Raw genomic sequence first — 19573 nt, 5'->3', positions numbered from 1 at the left:
TAGGTATTTTAGGGTCACACTCAGTTCATCGTAGGACAAAAGCAGCCATAGACAGTACGGAAATGAATGAACTTGGCGGTGCTGCCCTAAAGCTGTATTCACACAGATAGGGGGTGGGCGGGCCTCATTTGACCCACAGGCTGTAGTTTGCTGAGCCCTGACCTCGGTGGGAGAGAACGAGCACGTGGACCCGTGGGGGCAGCGAGCGAGGTGGGAATGGTCAGACTGTGGACGTGCGTTGGAGGGAGAGGGGGCAGGATTTGCTGAGCGGTTGATTGAGGAATGTGGAGGCGGGGGAGACAGGGAGTTGGGGACTGTTCCAGAACACATGCACCGTCCCAGCCTGGTATTGGGCTCGCAGGAGGTGGTCGGCATGTCTGCGTGCTGAATTAGCAGTGCAGTATTTTCTGTGCATTTACCTCCTCTTTTCTTGTGATGTGTTAAGCACCTTGAAGGCAAGGGCCACTTTTAAGCCTGGAAACCTCCTTTCTCTCTCTCTCTCTCTCTCTTTTTTTTTTTTAAATATTTTTATTTATTTCTAGGAGAGAGAGACAGCGTGAGCAAGGGAGGGTCAGAGAGAGAGGGAGACACAGACTCTGAAATAGGCTCCAGGCTCTGAGCTGGCAGTCAGCACAGCCTGATGTGGGGCTCGAACCCACGAACCGCGAGATCATGCCCTGAGTGAAAGTCAGACGCTTAACCGACTAAGCCACCCAGGCGCCCCTCTCTCTCTTTTTTTTTTAATGTTTATTTATTTAGTAACAGAGAGAGAGAGAGACGGAGAGAGACAGAGTGCACTCCCACATAAGCAGGGGAGGGGCACGGAAAGAGAGAGAGAATCCCAAGCAGCCCTGGGCATTGTATTCATTTAGCTGCCCGATAAAGTGCACAGACCGAGCGACCTGAACAGCAGGAAGACTGTCTCACGGTTCTTGAGACCAGAAGTCCAAGATCAAGGCAGGGTTGGCTCCTGAGAGCCGTGAGCTAACGTCTCTTCCGTGCCTCTCTGTCCTCAGGGCCACATGGCATTCTCCCTGTGTGTGTCTGTCTCTGTGTCCGTACTTCCCTCTGTTTATAAGGACACTGTCTCATTGGGTTGGGCCACCACCCTAATGACCTCATCGTGCGTGGGCCCTGGGGGTTAGGGTTTCAACATCTTTTGAAGAATCGTAATTCAGCCTGTGAGAGGCAAGTTTCTGCACTTCTCCTCACCTTCTTTTCTCCCCCGTGAGATGAGTGTCAACCGCACCCCCTGTAAAATATGCAAAGCACTGAGCACAGCCTCTGGCACGTTGGGAACTTAAATGTCCTTCAGTGTTAGGGGCGCCTGGGTGGCTCAGTAAGTTAAGCGTCTGACTTCGGCTCAGGTCATGATCTTGCGGTCCGTGGGTTCAAGCCCTGGATTGGGCTCCGTGCTGACAGCTCAGAGCCTGGAGCCTGTTTCAGATTCTGTGTCTCCCCCCCTCTGCCCCCCCCCCCCACCAAAATACATGAACAGTGTTCTTAATGTCCTTCACTGTTACACCCTGTCTGTCTCCTCCCTGGTGAGACATTTTCTGTTTTCAAAGACAATGTGTATGTGCATTATCCTTATAGAAAATTAGAGAGGGAAAGAGGGAGAGGGAGTAAGGGGGGTAGGGAGGGAATAAGCATTTCAATAAGTTTAAAGCCTCCTTTGACCACTAACCCAATCCCAGTGCCTTCCCAGAGGGAACTGCTGCGTCCGGTCAGGTGTGTAAGCTTCCAGATCTTTCAGTGTCCATCTATGTATATATCCATATAAAATACCTTGGTTTGTTTTCAGTGGGTTTTTATAAATACAGTTGACCCTTGGACAACATGGGTTTGAATTGCACAGATCCACATACATGCAGACTTTTAAAGAAATTTAGTATAGGGGCACCTGGGTGGTTCAGTCGGTTAAGCATCCAACTTTGGCTCAGGTCATGATCTCACGGTTTGTGGGTTCGAGCCCTGCGTCGGGCTCTGTGCTGTCAGCTAGCTCAGAGCCTGGAGCCTGCTTTGGATTCTGTATCTCCATCTCTCTCTGACCCTCCCCTGCTCATGCTGTCTCTCTCTCTCTCTCAGAAATAAAAAAGGCATTTAAATAAATAAATAAATTTAGTATAGAACCATAAATGAATTTCCCTTGTGATTTTCTTTTTTTTATTCTATTTTTAATTTTTTAATGCTTTTTATTTTTGAAAGAGAGAGAAAGAGAGCAGGAGTGAGGGAGGAGCAGAGAGAGAGGAGGACACAGAATCCAAAGCAGGCTCCTGGCTCTGAGCTGTCGGCACAGACCCTGACGTGGGGTTGAACCCATGAACCATGAGATCATGACCTGAGTTGAAGTTGGACATTTAACCAACTGAGCCACCCAGGCACCCCTTCCTTGTGATTTTCTTAGTAACTCTTTACTCTAGCTCACTTTATTATAAGAATATAGTATGCAATACATGCAACATATAAAATATGCGGTAACTGACTGTATTATCAGTAAGGCTTTCAGCCAACCACAGCTCTTAGTGGTTACGTTTGGGGGAGGGCAAAGGGATATGCAGATCTCTGAGTACGTGGGGATCAGGGCCCCTAACCCCCGTGCTCTTGGTGGGTCTTTCACTGAATAGAATGTCTTGGAAATATTTCCATGGGCTAACAGAAAAATCGCCCTCATTCGTCTGACCCGCTGGGCAGCACCCCGCTGAATGGACATACCGCACTTTGTCTAGTGATGATGCAGCTGAGGGAACTCGAGGCATTTTCCCGTTTCTCACGGGGATGGTGGACATCTTCGCACAAGACGATGTATGGGTGTTTCTCTACGTCAGGAAGTGTAAATTCCTTGCAGCTGGGACTGCACTGGGGCCCAGACCCCACCAAGGTCAAGGCCACGGGAACTCTTCCTCTGTCTTTGCCAGCAACTCCCACTTGGACCCCCACCCCACCCCAGGATAGACACATGTGACCCTGAAGAGGCCAGAAGCACCCTAGGCTGTGGAAAGCCAGCACCCTCCACCTTGGAGGCCTGCCCCCCGTGCAGGAGATTGAGGGGCACAGGACACCCCCCGCCCAGGGCCCACTGCCCTCGCTGCCAGCTCAGCCTCAGCGGGTAACTGGATCCAGGTGGAGTATGAGGTAGCGTCTAGCTGAGCGTCATGGTATTTTATTGAGTCCGAAATGTGATCGCTACTGTTGTCACACTTTAGCGCCCCCAACAATCCCCTTGCAAATGAGAAAACCAGAGCCTCCCACATACCTTTCCCCTGACGTCAGGGAAAGCACAGGGTGCCCCTGCCCTGGGGCCTGAGCCCCTGCGACCCCTGGAGCAGCTTTCAAGCTTCAGGCAAGGACTGGGGGAGTTGGGGGGGCAGGCAGGGAGGCATTTTTCCAATTTTAGGCTGGGGGAGAAGTCTGCTACTAATTTTGTTTTCTCTGTGCCTGGGTCTTCAAAGTCAGCATTGGCTTTTTAAAGATGTTTCGTTGACGATGTGTGTGGATCACAGGTCTCAAACTAGGATGCCCACAGGGGCCCCAGGTAACCAGGTGACGTGAAGGGAAGAGAGCCCAGACGAGCACTGGCAAGGGCTGAGGATGGTTGGGACAGAACAACACAAGACCTGCATTGCCAGAGGGTGTAAAGACTCAGAGTAGCCAAAAACCTGGAAAGACAGAGAAAGAGTGAGAGCAGGAAGGGAGAAGACGGAGAAGGGCAAAGGGAGGAAGAGAGGTCCCCTGAGCTCACATACTGGCTATTATTTGCCAGAGTCCAGCTCCGGCCAGGTCCAGGGGTCCCTGAAGGATGGATGGTGTCGACGAGGGAGGGAGGGAGAGAGCCCGAAGATTCTGGTCACCAGGCAGGCATCTCTGCCCTGTCAGGTTTGGTGTCTTTATTTATAGGTCAAACGTGAACATGGCATCTGAAAATGGGATTTTTACAGTGGATAGTTCTCTGTGATAAGATGTTTTGGGAAATGCACAGAAATAGGTTTTATAGAAGTCTTCTTGCAGAACTGTCCCAATTAGAGTGAGGTTGAATAACTAAGAAAATAACAGGGTGTTCTCAGTGAAAACAGGATAACATACACATTTTAATAATGCTAAGATTAAGTCATAGGTTTGTAGATACTCTTATCCATCCTCATCACAGCTGCCAGGGGAAGGGAAGGTGTTTGTGGAATGTAGGCCTTAGGGAAGGGGCTGCTATACACCACCAGTTAGCAAAGGTGTATGTGGTAACTTATGTTCTGCCCTTGTCTGTTCCTTCTCTCTAAGTTAGGCTCTTTGTCTCTGGGCAAGACTTGATTTTCCAGTTATATTCCTTATGGCACCAGAGAGCCAACCATACCTTTAAAGAGTTTAGCTCATTTCCAATACATAGAATAGCCTCTTCGAGTGCATTTACCTTTGTGTCTAGTTTTATGATTTCTTGAATAGCTAGGGCCTGAGAGACATTTTTGGTTAGCTGATTTACATGTTGAGCTGTATGAACATCTTGGACTAACGCAACGGTAGAAACAGAATTGTACACGTAAAGGTCAATCTTTTATGAGTAAGGGTCATTAGTCTGTTCATAGCTCAAGGGAAAGTATGGAGGGAAACAGGACCTGCTGGAGACACAATGTCTGTTCCCATAATCGAAAGAAGTTGTTCCCACAATAAGTTCCTTCACAAGGTGCAATCATCATACCAGGGCCCGAATAAGGGGACAAGTCACTCCCGATATTGATTAACAAAGTACCTTGGGGGGTCGGTGCTCCAGCAGAAGTAACTGAGTGGGGGTGGATATCGGTCATCATCTGATTGGTGTGCAAACTTGCCTTAACCTCACCGGGAGCTTTCTCGACTAGTGGGCTCAGAATGGCTCCCAACAAATATTGTTCCAAAACAATTTTTCAAGCATAGTGTGGGCTAGCTTGTGAGCTCCCTAATCGAACTTATCAACACAGAAGAGAAGTTGTCAACCTGATGCCTTGACCCCTCGAGAGCAGCACTGCCCCCTAGAATTTTCTGTGCTGATGGGAGTTACGTGCACCGTCCAGTACAGTAGCCATCACCTACGTGTGGTTGCTGAGTGCTTGAAACAGGCCTACGGAACTCCGTTTTTTGTGCTGTTTAATTTAAATTGATTTGAAAATAACTATAAATAACCACGTGTGGCTAATCGCTATGGTATTAGCATGACTATAGAATCTTTCAAGTTGGGGTGTACCATGGTGCTCAACTACTTTAGGAAAGGACAGTCCCTCTTGGGAAGGGGAATCAGTTATACCTGAGACCACCGAGCGTCAGTTAGAATCCCAGGTACGTGGAAAGAAAGGAAACCTGGAATGAGGAATGATAGAGGTTCAGGTGTAAGTCAGATATCTGCTAGCTCAAGAGTGGTCACTCAGCGTCCCCAGTTTTTTTTTTCTTTCTCCAGCACTCTCCAAAGAGCTTCCAGCTGGGTTTACCACTTAGCACCCGCCATGTTCTTCACTGATTTCTGCTTGCCCACAGTTGACCCCTAGGAACCCACGCGCGGCGACTTCCCCCCGCCCTTCCCCTCCAGGCTTGTCAGAGCGCACAGTCCTGCCTGTACCCAGGTGCTGTTCCCGGGCCCACGGATGTGCGGGGTCCCAAGCGTCAGGACTCCGAGCCGTACTCTCCCTGCCGCAGAGCTGTGGACCCCAGGGGGCTGGGGACTCCGGAAGCCAACCTCACCTCCCAGCAAACCCCTTTACAATCCAAAGCCCTTGCAGGGGACCAGAGAGGGACCAGTGGCCACACCACCCCTTTGTACCAGGTTCCAGCCTCGACCCCACAGAGTAGCCAGGCCTGCCCCAAATGCCACTGTCCCCACCCGCATCTCCATAACAACACAGTTGCTTCTATATATCTTAAAAAATTAATGAGGGAAGGGGTTCCCGTCATCCCCTAGTAGAACCCCTGTTCTCAAAGATAAACTCAAGCCTCTTCCTTATGTAAAAAGAGATCTGCTCAAAATAGTAGAAACCACTGTTTTTTCCCCACAGGCTGCCCTCTCACCGAGAGTCCAGAGATGTTACCACCAGTTGTTCTCTTAGAGGTCAAGCTCAGAGTTCCATGTGCTTCTCCTCTCCCTAGCAGTGTTTTCCCGGAGCTACCTGATTCCTAAGGTTACCCTGCACCTAAACGTGCACGTTTATGAATCGTAGCACAATAATAAAAACCACAGCACAGCACACATCCCACACCTGCCGTGTTCCAGCCGCGGTACTAGACACTTTCAGCGCAGCCTCTCACTTCTCCTGGCATCCGCCAGCCCTGTGCAGGAGCTCCGGCATCCCCCACTTCCCAATGAGACCTCTAAGGCTCAGGGTGGTTTTGCCAACTGGCTCAAGGTCACACAGCCGGGAAGTGTTAGGATCTAGGGTCCAAACCCGGCATCTGAGCCTCACCGGGGCTGCGGGGCAGGCAAAGCACGCACTACTTTTGCCTGATCAGCCTGTCACTGGGACGGACTGTGTGACGGCTGGGTGCGTACTGCAAGTGGCTTCATGCGTCACCTGGCTGCAGGGTGACAGAAATCCAGCTCCGCCGGCTTGAGCCGAAGCGCCCAGGGAGGGTTTCCTGCAGCGACTGTAACCAATAACCACCCCGTAGTAGCTTATAACAAGGCACGTGTGGTCTCTTACCGTTCTAGAGGTCAGAAGCCCAGCATCCGTGTCACTGGGCTGAAGGCATCAGCGACGCTCTGGGGGGAGAATCTGGGCATCTGGTGGCCACCCTGATCTTGGCCGGTGACTTCTTCATCTTTAGAGCAGTCCCCCGAATCCCCTTCTCCTCTCTGTCTTCAGATGTCCCTCTGCCTCATACAGAAGCCCTTGTAATCACATTGAGGGCCCACCTGCATAACCCCAAGGCCCTCCCCCTCTCAAGCCCTTAAACTTAGTCACATCTGCAGAGTCCCTCTCGCCATAGAAGGACCATGGCATTAGGACATAGACACTGGGGTGGGGGGTGAGCATTGTTCAACCTCGCACACTCATGGTGGGCTGGTTTCAGGCAAGGCTGGAGCCAGCGGATCAGATCACGGGACCAGGGCCTCATTCCCCCGTCTCCGGCTCTCGGACTTGATTTTCCCACCATCGGCAGCTGCAGCGAAGGAGAGGCTTTCCCAAAGTCCCAGCCGAATTCCCGGGATTGGCTCTCTCATTGGTCCAGTTTAGACCACATGTGCTCATCTCTGATGCAATCTCTGAAGCCGGAGGGCTCCTGGGTCTCTCTGATTGGTTGAACCTGGGTCATGTGGCCACATCCCCTCCCCTTGGTCTTAACTCACCGGCGTTAAGGTGTTTCCCCGAGGAGAACTGGGGGATTGTGGGTGGTGGAAGGCAGTAGGTCTTTGGAGTCTGTTGAACGGCAACCCCTTGGAATACTGCCTGGCACGTAATAAGTACTCCGTAAGTGATGATTGTGTATCATCAGACCCAGAGGAGGACTGGGGAAGCGGGTACCTCCAGAAGCTAATGCTTGAAGGGGTCGCCTGGGTGGCTCAGTCGGTTAAGCATCCAGCTTCGGCTCAGGTCAAGATCTTGCAGTTCGTGGGTTCGAGCTCCGCGTCGGTGTCTGTGCTGACAGCCAGCTCAGAGTCCGGAGCCTGTTTCAGATTCTGTGTGTGTCTGTCTCTCTGACCCTCCCCTGCTCATGCTCTCGCTCTCTCTCTCTCTCTCTCAGAAATAAATAAAACATTTTTTAAAATTTAAAAAAAAAGAAGCTAATGCTTGAAGAATACAAGGCTCACTATGCAGATGAAGGCAGAAGAGTGTTCTGAGCAGAAGAAATCCTTTGATTAAGGCAGTGGCTTCTGCCATGGGGCTAGGGCGACCTATGTGCTAACGAAATCACAGGTGGAGAGGGGACATGTTTTGTGCCTGTCCCTCCGGTGTAATCTTAACAGCAGCCCCTCTGACTTGCAGAACTATCTTGGTTTGCGTGATCCATGATATGGTCACGGCCCTCTTTACAGCCAACCTGTAATGGTAATAGAAATGGTTTCATTTCTAAGGAAACCAAAGGCAAAAGAAGGGCTGAGACTTAACCAGAGGTCCCCTAACCTGTAGCGGCAGAGCTCAGACTAGAATTCAGGGCTGGTGGCTCCCGGGACAGTGCTCCTCGGCTCAGCTCTCAGAGGCTACAGCAGATTAACCAGTCATGCCTCTCCCTCTTTTTCTCCTCTTGCCACATTCTCCGTAGGATTGCGACCAGATCCACGTTGACGACGTCTCATCTGATGACAATGGGCAAGATTTAAGGTAGGAATTTGGGGAGTCAAAAATGCCCCCTTTTGGTTGGTCATTGAGCTTGCCTTTCACCAGGAAGGGAGAGGAGAGGAGAGGCGGGCTGGCTATGAGGATGACGCGCGTGCCTGCCTGGCCAGAACCCAAAGGTTGCAGCCCAGCCCCTACACCCTGCAGACTCTTCCGCGTGCATCACCTCCAGTCGCTGAGGCTGAGATTCCACAGATTCTCTATGACTCTGCTTATGTCTGTCTCACCACGGTTTTCTCCCCACTCACTAAAGTAACGCGTGCCTGTCGTAAAACCTCAAGCATCACCTCTGTTCTTGCCTCCCAGAATCACCACCACTAAGAGTTTGGCTCCCCGTCTTCAAAGCTTTCATTGCTTCATTAGCATATGTACGGTATTTAATATAAAAGTTGACACAGTCGATACTCCAAATATTTCTCAACTGAGTAAATGGCATGTCTGGTTTCTAGGGGAAAACATTCCTAGGACGTGGATTCCAGAAATAAGGTACCCAAAACGAGACAGCTTCCAAAGAAATGTGACTAGAATGTTCCAAGCCGGCCCCGGAGAAAACCTTGTAAAAATGGAACCAGAGTTCATGTGTGCTTATCCAAAATGATCCCGACCTCTCGGCCCGTCCAAAATGTTATTCGGCTAAATGATGATTTCTGTAGGGGGCCAGTAACGTCACTTAATGTTTGCTTCCTCGGTGTGTCTTCCACCTTACGCCAAAAAGAGAAATCAAAGCTCTGTGCCTGGGCCCCGGAAGTCATTTCAAAGCCCAGCAGCACCGGAAGTGATAGGCAGGTGCCTGCTTCATAGTACTTGGCCGTCCTGAAAACCCCTGGCAATCAGGCCTGGCAAGGAAAGGAGCAAGCCTCCAGTGCCAGCCAGCACTGCTCTGTTTATGGAGTAAACAAACCCCAGATCAAGCTTCATTGTGCCCTTCCCATGACGTCACAGCTGGGAACCACCCTCCCCTTCACAGCGGTGAGCCGCAGCGTTCCCTGCAGCTGGCCGGCTGGGGACGCAGAGCCGACCTCTGGACCCTGCCTTGTGCCGGGCTGTTTGGAACCTCACTTCCAGAACCCACAGTCCAAGGATGTTTTTCCCCCTAGAAACCAAGTTCTCCCATTTCTTCACTCAGGAAATCTCTTTTGAGCACCTACTGTGTGCCAGGCGCCAAGCACCAAATGCCCCTTCTTTTGTTTTGGTTTTTTTCTCAGTTAGCAACAGAAACGAACCTGGGTAATGCCCTTACTTTGCCCCCCGCCCTGTTGCAGGTGCCTTGCGTGCATTAGCTCGCTGCATCGTCACAGTTCCCTCGGGAATAGATGCTCTTTTCCTCATCCCCATTTGACAGTTGGGGAATAGGAGGCACAGAGAGATTAAGTCACTTGCCGAACCTCCCACAGCTGGGGCAGGGGGGCCGGGGGGGGCAGGATTCATGGACGCCCTCCACCTGCCCTCCACCGCTTGGCAGGGAACCCAGGCTTTCCTCTGAGCGGTTAGTCAGTGTTCTTTTTCAAGGCCGGGTGATCCGGCCTTTCCACGCTCCCCGCGAGCGGTCTGTAAGGCGGCGCCCTCGGGTTCCCATCGTGAGTCCTTGATGTCTTGCCAGTGAAGCAGGAAGGTGTCCCCAAATTCCTTACAGCAGGAACCCACTTAGGTGGCACCCAGCGGGGCTTCCAGACAGAACAGTGACCCGCAGAAGGAGAAGCACTGGCACCTGCGTCAGAACTCGGGAGAAACGTGGAAGAGGCTCTGTCGGCGGCTCGTCACTTGGTTGCCGTGGGAGACCCTAGTGATGTCAGGGCCCCCCCCCCCCCGGGAATGCTGGCCAGCAGGCTGTGCTGACCTGTGCCGCCGCCGCGGGGCCTTCCCTCCTCGAGCCTTCCCGGACCAGATCCGGGCACGTCCCGGAGCCACACCTGCTGGCTACTGGCCCCGGGGCTGACCGGCCGCCCCTCACGGTGCCCAGCCCTGGGATCAGTAGCCAGCAGAGGTGCCACCCCGCCGGCCGCTGCTCTGCGTAACAGACCGTCCCCTGAGCCCTGTGGACACCGCCACCCCCAAGCAACAGGGGAGGGAGGTGGCGGTCCGGTGGGGGAGGGTGGTGGCCTAGGACATCCTGCGCGTCCGTGGCACCGTCTCCCGTGACACCCCCGGAGACCACGCCTGATCTCAGCTTCTACAGAGACTTCTGAAGAGATGGAGGAGGAGCCGGCCGTGGCTGGAAAGCCCGTGTCGGAGGAGGAGGAGTTTCCGGGTGATGGGCTGTGGCTGCAGGCGGGTCGGGGGCGTGCAGCTGCCCTCGGTGCCTGCCCGGGGGTTCCCCGGTGAGGACCGCAGTGCTCCGGCCACCGAACGGGCAGCAGCAACCCCCGAGGGCCCTAGGCTGTCCTTCCACAGAGGCTCAAAGAGAAGATGGAATCGAGGTTGGCGGAAAATAAAGTTTCTAAGAAAGAAGAAGGAGATATTGTCCTGCGAGTTGGGAATCTCTGCAGTAAAGCGGAGGGACTGAAGTGCGGCTTCTGGAAACGAGGGGTGTGACGGGGTAANGGAAAAGCGCCCGGCGCGAGGCTCCCTGGCCCCGCGGTTGGATGTCGTCTGTCCTGATTCATGAGTTGGGTGTATTTCGTTCATCTTTACCCCCGGTCGTCACCACCGAGGCAGGTGAAATGAAGAAGCAGCAACATGTCTGTGTAAGGAAGCCGGTCACGTCCTTTGCGGGAAAAAGGACGTTTTTGAACAGACGGGTTATTGGGTCCATCTGTTCTCCGCGGGGTTTTGTACATTTGAGAAGAGACGGTACCACCCATATCCTCGCCGTCTCGAACCATCCACTTCCTGCCATCATGGCTTCCTTGCTTCCGGTGTTGTACACGGTCACACTCGCAGAAATGTCTGTGACAAGGGACACGGGTGTGTGTGTGTGTGTGTGTGACCCTGTGGCCGCTGTCTCTCTCTGGCTCTTCACACAATGTGCTGTGCAGAACGCCGGGGACTGCATTTGGGTCCTTCAGGGTCAAGTCGCCGGCCCCGCAGGCCCCAGGGAGCCCCCAGGGGAAATCAGTCCGAGGAGAGTTCATCCCAGGCGCTTCTGGGGCCTCCACCGGGTTTTGTCGCCACCCCAGGAGGGAGGCCGGATTCTGCTCAAGGCTGGGCCCCAGGCACAGAACGGTGGGGGACAGCAGCGCGTCACTCGCGCAGTGCTCTGGCCGTGGACACCGCACACGCCCCACAGGGAGAGCCACCCAGCCTCTCACGCTTCGCAGACGCCCTTTCACCTGGGCCGCTGTGGTGGCCTTGAAGTACCAGACGTGCGCGAGACACGGCTTCCAGGTGCCGTTTCATCCGCTACAACACGACTTTGTAGAAACTGAAATGTCTCTTTCTACTCCTCAGCTCATCCTGGAAAATCTAGAAACAGCAAATAGGGCAAAGAGGAAAACCGTGAGCCAAGGTCACAGCCTGGCATTACGCTGACCTGTTTTCTTCTCTTCTTTTCTAGAAAGAGACTTGTTTTTTAAGCTTTGGGTCATACTGCACGTGTGTCCCTTGTCACGCTGTGGCTTCCCCACGATGGTCACTTTGCAGACCTCCTGCAAAGCTGCTGGCAGAGGGAGAGAAGGGGTCTCTGGTGGAGGGGGAGCTCATTCTCACGCGCCGGTTGCTGTAGGCGAGGAGTGGCCCCCACTCTCCCGTTCGGATTCCCAGGTGCCACTTCTGTCGTTAACTTCGTGTGACACTCTGGCTCTTCCCCAGTCCACACGTGGAACTCCGGAGGCCAGCCTGCTTCGTTCCGAGTGGAGGACTGTGTCTGCACAGCGCCAGCAATCGGCTCTGCCAGATTTAACAAACCAGAAACACTAAGGGGCCCCTGGGCGGCTCCATCGGTTAAGCATCCGGCTTCCACTCAGGTCATGATCTTGCAGTGCGTGGGTTTGAGCCCCGCGACGGGCTCTGCGCTGACAGCTCAGAGCCTGGAACCTGCTTCGGATTCTGCATCTCCCTCTCTCTCTCTCTGTTCCTCCCCTGCTCACATTGTCTCTCTCAAAAATTAAACATTATTTTAAAAATTTAAAAACCTAGGGGCGCCTGGGTGGCTTAGTGGGTTAAGCGTCCGACTTTCGCTTAGGTCATGATCTCGCGGTTCGTGGGTTCGGGCCCGCGTCGGGCTCTGTGCTGACTGCCAGCTCAGAGCCTGGAGCCTATTTCAGAGTCTGTGACTCCCTCTCTCTCTGACCCTCCCCTGCTCACGCTGTCTCTCTCTCTCTCCTAGAAATAAATTAAAAAAAAAAAAATTTAAAAACCTAGAATGTGGCATTTCTGTGGAAAGGTAGGTACACGCTCCTGGAGCGGCAAGAAGGAGTCAGGAGCCAGGCCTTACAGGGGACGTGAGACAGCACAGATTGGGGGATCAAGGTGGCGGGAACTAACATGTTTTCTTCCAGACTCTTCTCTCAGGACGAACCGGCCACAACCATATTCTGGACTTACCTTCTAGCATCGAACTCTAAAGGGGAGTCAGGGCTTTTCCTAGCAGCCACTGCATGCAGGGGCTTCGCGGGGCCGCGGTCTCCCAGCCGAGAGCCCCCCTCGCACACTGACCCGTCTCTCGCCCCCTCTCCCAGCACCTACAACTTCTCGGCCGACGGCTTCCACAGCTCGGCCCCGGGGGCCAACCTGTGCCTGGGCTCCGGCGTCCACGGCGGCGTGGACTGGATGAGGAAGCTGGCCTTCCGCTACCGGCGGGTGAAGGAGATGTACAACACGTACAAGAACAACGTCGGCNGCCCTGCCCATGCCCAGCCCGCGGCCCCGGGGCCCAGGCAGGGTCAAGGGCGGCCGTGGCTCCCAGGGCGTGAACGCGAGCTCCGTGGCGCGCGCTCTGGGAGAGGACAGAGCATCTCGGCGTCCTCACGTTGAGGGGGAGGAAACTGAGGAACCGATGATGCAGCCGGGCCAGGAGCACACAGCCCGCTGGGGGCGGGGCGGCCCCACCCCACGTCTTGACCAAGTGTGGTCCGCACAGCGCAGCGCCGAAGCACCCGGGGTCGTGCGGGGCGTCAGAGTCTCGGGCCCTCACCGGACATGCCGAGTCTGCGGCTGCGGTGGGCCGGCCTTCTGCTTCCCACACGCCCTTCAGGCGACGCGGCCCCTCGCTGGAGTTGGGGGACCCGAGGCTTCAGCCCTTGCTGCTCAGACGGCGGGCCGAGCATCCCCCCGGACGTCAGCCTCTCGGGCCCTACCCTAGGCGGCTGCGTCAGAATCTACGTTTTGAACAAGATTCCCAAGTAGTTTGTGGAAACATTGAAACCGGAGATGGACTGGAAGCCACTGGTTCTCATATTGGGACAACCGGAGGCATTTCCGGTTCTGATTTTCTTTCTATTTTAGAAACAGAGAGCGAGAGAGGGAGGGAGAGACGGAATCCCAAGCAGGCCCCGTGCCGTCAGTGCGGAGCCTGACTCGGGGCTCGATCTCACAGCCGTGAGATCATGACCCGAGCTCAAATCAAGAGTCAGTCGGACGCTTAACCGAATGAGCCCCCCAGGCGCCCCCAGTTCTGACGTTCTTGGCTGCAGCCTGGGTCGGAATCACAGAACTCGGGCTCTAATGTGCAGTCAAGGTGAAAGCCACCGGCTTCAGTAGCAAGAGACCGTTGGTGATCACGCTGAACAAGAAGTCCAGAGACGGCTTTGGGCAAGGCTGGCTTGCCAGTGCCAGGCCCCAGGTCACTGTTTCTAGAATTCTCTAGGCCAGTGGTTCTTAACAGGAGTGACACTGCTCCTCCCCAGGAAGGCATCTGGGGGTGTTTCGACTGTCACAATGTGTGGCACCAGCTGCTGGCCCGCAAAGGGATCAGGTCTGAGTGGGCAGCGGGTGGTGCCTGCTGGATCCCCCGTGGCCCCCAAAGTGTCCAGGGCTCCCTCCCCCAGCCCCAGAAAGAGTAGGGTCCCAGAAGGAATTTAGGATCTCAAACTGGACAGAACCTACTTCCCATCCCAATGCCTCCACTTTCTAGCTACCTCCCTGAGCCTCAATGCCTAAATCTGAGAAATGGGGATAAAAATAATTCTGTCTCCCTGGGTCATGGGAACGTTTGTGGTTAATGGGCACAAAAGTCATGACTCTGTGGATAGCAGCCAGGTAGCATTTGTCACTAGTTCCTTTCAGTTTTCCCTGGGAGCCTTTCAAGTTCTTCTGTCTTCTGCTTTCCCCGGACAGACTGTCAAGTTTTTTGGGTCAGATTTTCTGTCTTGTCTGTGGCTGCAGCCCTAATGCAGTTCCGGCAACAGCTAACATTTGTTGAGCGCTTGCTGTATGCCAGGCTCTGTGACGAAGGCTTGTCATCTAAAATCTTATTTGCTCTTTACGACACCCCTGTGAGTACTTTCATCCTCCATGTTGTATAAACCTGGAAACCGAGATCAGAGACGTTAAGTAACCCGCCCAGCGTCACACAGCCGAGGTGGGCCAGGCTGAGCGCCTCACCACCTCTGCCCACACTCTGCGGCCCCTCATACCCGAGTCTGTCGACTGTGAGAGTGAAGCGGAGAGCTTCAGAGTCAGCCTGCTTGCTCACCCACCCCTGCGTGCAGAGAGGAAGGGAGCGGGTGTGCATGGAATAGGGGAGACGGTGGAGTCGGCCAGTAGGGGCCGCCTGCCCCTCATCCAGGTTAAGCCCCAGGAAGTGCCCGGCGCTGCGTCAGGCTGCTTTGCTTTCCCGTAAGCTGAGGGGAAATCGCCCCGTGTGTCAGTGGGCGAGGGGGGCTTGAGGCTAGAAGGACCCCGCGGGCAGCCCTCCCCCACCCCTGCCCGCAGCTCCCCCTCGCCTCTCCCCCAGCTGTTCCTGCGTCACAGAGCCAGCCCGGGGAGGGCTGCAGCCTCCAGCCTGGGGCTCACCACACACCCCAGGAGCCCATGGGTTTTGGAAGTTGTGCTCAGCAGAGAGACATGTGCAAGGTACAGGGTGAAGACAGAAAACGCTTAACAAGGGGCGCCTGGGGGGCTCAGTCAGTTAAGCGTCCGACTTCGGCTCGGGTCATGATCTCACGGTTTGTGAGTTCAAGCCTTGCGTCGGGCTCTGTGCTGACAGCTCTGTGCTGTCAGCCGCCTTTGGATTCTGTGTCTCCTTCTCTCTCTGGCCGTCCCTCACTTGTGCNGGGGGGCAGGCCGACAAAAGCCTGAAGCCTGCTTCCTAGCAGGCGCAGAGTCGGAGCGGCTGACCGGCTGGCTACCCGTGGCAGCACGCGTGGGAAGCCCCCTGCGAACCGTACACCTGCCCCTGGGGGGTTGTATTGTTATTAAGCCCCCAGCTGAGGGGCCGCGGGGAAGGTGCAGGGAGGAGGGAAAGCCAGAGACCGCCGGCAGCACTTTCGTCCCACTGAATTCATTCTTCCTTGGACAAATGCTGACTCAGCACCAACCACACACCAGCCCCTGCTCTACGATACCTTCCCAGGGCTGATGCCACCATCAAAGCCGGCGTGGTCCTTGCCCTCAGGGAGCAAACAGCGTAACGCCTGAAGCAGACATCAAACACATAATCACACACATGCGTGTAAAATGATCATTGTGGCAAGTGGTGTAAAGAAGAGGTACAGTGTGTTGGCAGAGCATAAAATAGAGAGAGCTGACCAGGCTAAGGCTTCCAGAAGAAAGGGCATTAGAAATGAGTGTGAAGGATTTGTGCAAAAAGGGAAGGTGTGGTCCAGGTCCTGAAACGAGGCGTGCAAAGGTCCTGAGACAGGAACAGACTTGATGTTCCAGGGGACAGAGAGGAGGCCACTAGGGCCGGAATGGAAGGACCTCAGGGCAATGGCAAGAGATGAGATTGGCAAGCTCACAGGTGCGAGGGCGGAGGCTATGGAGGCTGAACTGCATCTCAAGGGCCTCGATGGCTGACAGAGCGATGGTCAAGTGTAGAAACACCGTAGAGTGGGCTCTGGAGCTCTGCCGCCTGGCTGCCGCACCCGGCTCCGTTATTTCCTCTCTGCGGTGAGCAAGTCCGTCAGCCTCACACAGCCTCAGTTTCTTTACCTGACTTACACGATGTCATATGCCAACTATATCTCAATTAAACATAAGTGAATAAAAAGAGTGTTCCCCTCTGGGGTCACTGTGAAAATAAAACAAATCATGTTAAGAGGACAGGACCCTACACATAGTAAGCACTCAATAAATGTTAGTCATTTTTATTTCATTATCCATTTTTTGGTCTCCACTACTAACAGTATGAACTCAGTACTCTGCATTTTTTGTTCATCTGTGTAACAGTGCCTGTTACAATACTGAGCACAGAGAAGGCACTCCTGAAGTCTTGGTTGGATGGACAGATGAGCAAAGGGAGGAAGGAGGATGGATGGATGGATGGATGGATGGGCAGAGGGAGGGAGGGAGGGATGGGCAGATAGATGGGTGGATGGATGGATGAATGGATCAATCAGTAGATGGATTGATCCATCAATCCCAAAATAAGATTAAAATCACTGGATTAAAGTTGTCCTTGGGTGTCATCTGATTTGAAACCTCAGGGTACCAGTAGCTAGACTCCCCCTCCCTAACCACTAGCCCCCAGACTTCTCAAATAATGACCAGCACATCTTTATTTCCCTTGTCCACAGGCTTGATAGGAGCTCCCAAAAGAGAGACTTGGCTGCAGCTCAGAGCCGAGCTGGAGGCTCTGACCGACCTCTGGCTGACCCACTCTCTGAAGGCACTCAACCTCATCAATTCCCGGTAGGTGGGAGCCCCCATTTTCCTTTGTGCCCCTGAACTTTCTCCCATTGAGGGTGGTGGATCCTCTTATTTCCACACTTGGGAGAATTGGACTCTCTAAATTCTCATTTGCGGGCTCTCCGGACATTTGATAAAGCGGAGGTATTTTAAAGCACCACCTGGTACCACAGCTGAGCAAACATGTACCGACACTAACCAGGGCCCAGCAGAGCCAAAGACGTTTGTACACAGGTCCGTCCTGTCCCCACCCACTCTTGCCCACAACACCCACCCGTCACAACACCCTCCAAAAGCTGCAGATCATTTGGCGCTTACAAAGTAAGGAGGGTCCAGTTTCATTCTGGGCCTCCCAGTAAATTGCCTCTGGCCCTTAAAGAAGACCATCTGGGCCAGGGAACACATTACTGTGTGCGCCAGCATCAAAAATCTCGTGAGCCACCACGTGAACGGTCACAGAATAGCTCCATCCCGCTGGTGTGTCTTCTTTGATACACACTCTGCCCCAAAGAGTGGGAAAGTAATCCATGGCTCCAGGTTTCCGGATTCTGGAAACATATCAGAACCAGTAGGTGCTCCCCAGTTTACCCCACCCCTCACCACTCCCTATTGTCCTACCCCTGAGCCACGTTAACTCCTGGACGTCACCGAGAGGCAGGGGCCGCTGTTTTAAGTGTGGGCCCTCGCCAGAAACATTTTTCTAAATACAAGTATTGCACTCGTGTTTCGACGTGCCAGGCAGCCTCAGGCTTTGCAGGAGAGGAACAGCTGAAGGATCTTGGGGCCCCACTCTCACCTGAGATGGCTTAGCCAGAGCTCCCAGCCCCCACCAGGGTGCCTGCTGACCCCAGGCTCTTGCTGCCGGGGGAAGGGGCTTGGCCTGGCCGTACCTTGGTGTTCTGACCCACAGTCATTTTTTTGTCCTCAGGCCCAACTGTGTCAACGTGCTGGTCACTACCACTCAGCTAATTCCTGCCCTGGCCAAAGTCCTGCTGTATGGACTGGGCTCCGTGTTTCCCATTGAGAACATCTACAGTGCAACTAAGACAGGTAGGGAGAACCAGGACCTCGGGGCGATGCACAGAGGGGTGGGTGAGGTTAGCTTCCGTCCCTTGTATGAGAAGCTTATGGAAAACAGCATTAGGGAAGCTAAAGAACTTAACTCGTCCATGGGTGTGACTCAGATCCCCAGAATGATCCCACACACCACTCACTGTAAACCTCAGGTTCCAAAGAAATTGGTTAGGACCATATTCTAAAGTGCGTGTGTTAGTTAGGATGCCTGCAAAGCTGCTGTAACAAATATACCCCCAGATACACGGGCTTCCATCAGCATCAAAGCTTATTTCTCCCTCACTTGTCAACAGACCCGACGTGAGTGATCCAGGCTAGTGGGGCAGCTCTGTCCTGAAACTCACCCAGAGTCCCAGGTTCTTCCCATCTTCTTTTTCCACCATCCCCTGTGGTTTTATTCTCATGTGTGTGGTCAGATCAGAATCCTGCCACATTGTCATTCCGACTTATGGGAAGGAGGGGGGAAGAGGAAGGAGTAATACGTGCCCAATATTTCAAAGCCAAGACTCAGAAGGGGTACATAGTACTTCTACTCACCCCCTGTTGGCCCCAGCTTAGTCACATGGCTGTTTGCAAGGGAGGCTGGGAAATGTAGTCCATAGCTAAGTGCCATGAACCCAGGTAGAAGTCACGGAATTATATTACTAAGAAGAGGGAAACAGTCCTCGCCACAGCGTGGCACAGGAGGTGATTTTAATTTTAGTTGGTATAAGTCATCAAAGAATCTTAAATCTAACCTTGAACTGCACAGAGAGAAAGTTTTGGGGTTTTTTTTTTTTTAATTCTCTTTTAAGGAGTGAGTCTCAGTTTAGTGTTATCCTGTGTTAACGCCTCTCTTAATACTTGATCATCTCCATTATTAACAAAGAGAACAAGCCTTAGGCTCAGAGCTTCTATCGGATAAAAGAATTTAATAACCAGAAATTAACAGCATCATTTATCATCAGGGCAAGTAATATTGGTTTTCTTGGGGAGGGGGGTATTCTTACATCACCTGAAACTGTATAATAATACAAATAAATCTAGTTAGTTAAGTCTTTTTTAAACATTAATTTATTTTGAGAGAGAGAGCGCGCATGTGTGTGCATCACAGATCGAGCCCAACACAGAGCTTGACCGCATGAACTGTGAGACCATGACCTGAGCTGAAATCAAGAGTCAGACTCTTAACTGACTGAGCCACCCAGACACCCCAAGAGGTTTTTAATTAGAAATTTTTACCCTTGTTTTCTTCTGGAGAGAAAAAAAACTATAGTACTTTGGAAGCAATTATCCCAGACAGTTTTTGCCTTTACTGAAGTTCTGAGTCTGAACATTAACAGAAAAGTGTCTTTTCTGATTTTAAAGTCATGAACATCAGACCCCAGGTGGCCATTAGAGCTTATGCGACGGGACCTGGTGAGCCGGTCATTTTCTTTCTGCACAGTCTACTCGTGTGCCTTTGCAGGCTTAGTCAGAACCTCCTTTTTAAACATTTTTTATCATGG

At 53.1% G+C, this 19573-nt stretch overlaps 1 protein-coding gene across 1 annotated transcript in view; it reads left to right on the top strand.

The window, feature by feature from the left end:
• The window catches only part of EYA2 (EYA transcriptional coactivator and phosphatase 2), a 173910-nt gene that overhangs the window by 148510 nt on the left and 5827 nt on the right, over nucleotides 1-19573 (top strand). Inside the window, exons 10-13 of the mRNA XM_077766497.1 lie at nucleotides 8215-8273; nucleotides 12905-13065; nucleotides 16901-17015; nucleotides 17941-18062. Coding sequence (XP_077622623.1) covers nucleotides 8215-8273; nucleotides 12905-13065; nucleotides 16901-17015; nucleotides 17941-18062 — 457 coding nt within the window. The remainder of the gene's footprint in view (nucleotides 1-8214; nucleotides 8274-12904; nucleotides 13066-16900; nucleotides 17016-17940; nucleotides 18063-19573) is intronic.

Source organism: Crocuta crocuta, unplaced genomic scaffold, assembly GCF_008692635.1.
Source record: "Crocuta crocuta isolate KB4526 unplaced genomic scaffold, BGI_CrCroc_1.0 scaffold71, whole genome shotgun sequence".
Lineage (NCBI taxonomy): Eukaryota > Metazoa > Chordata > Mammalia > Carnivora > Hyaenidae > Crocuta > Crocuta crocuta.
This window is presented reverse-complemented; position numbering and strand designations above follow the sequence as displayed.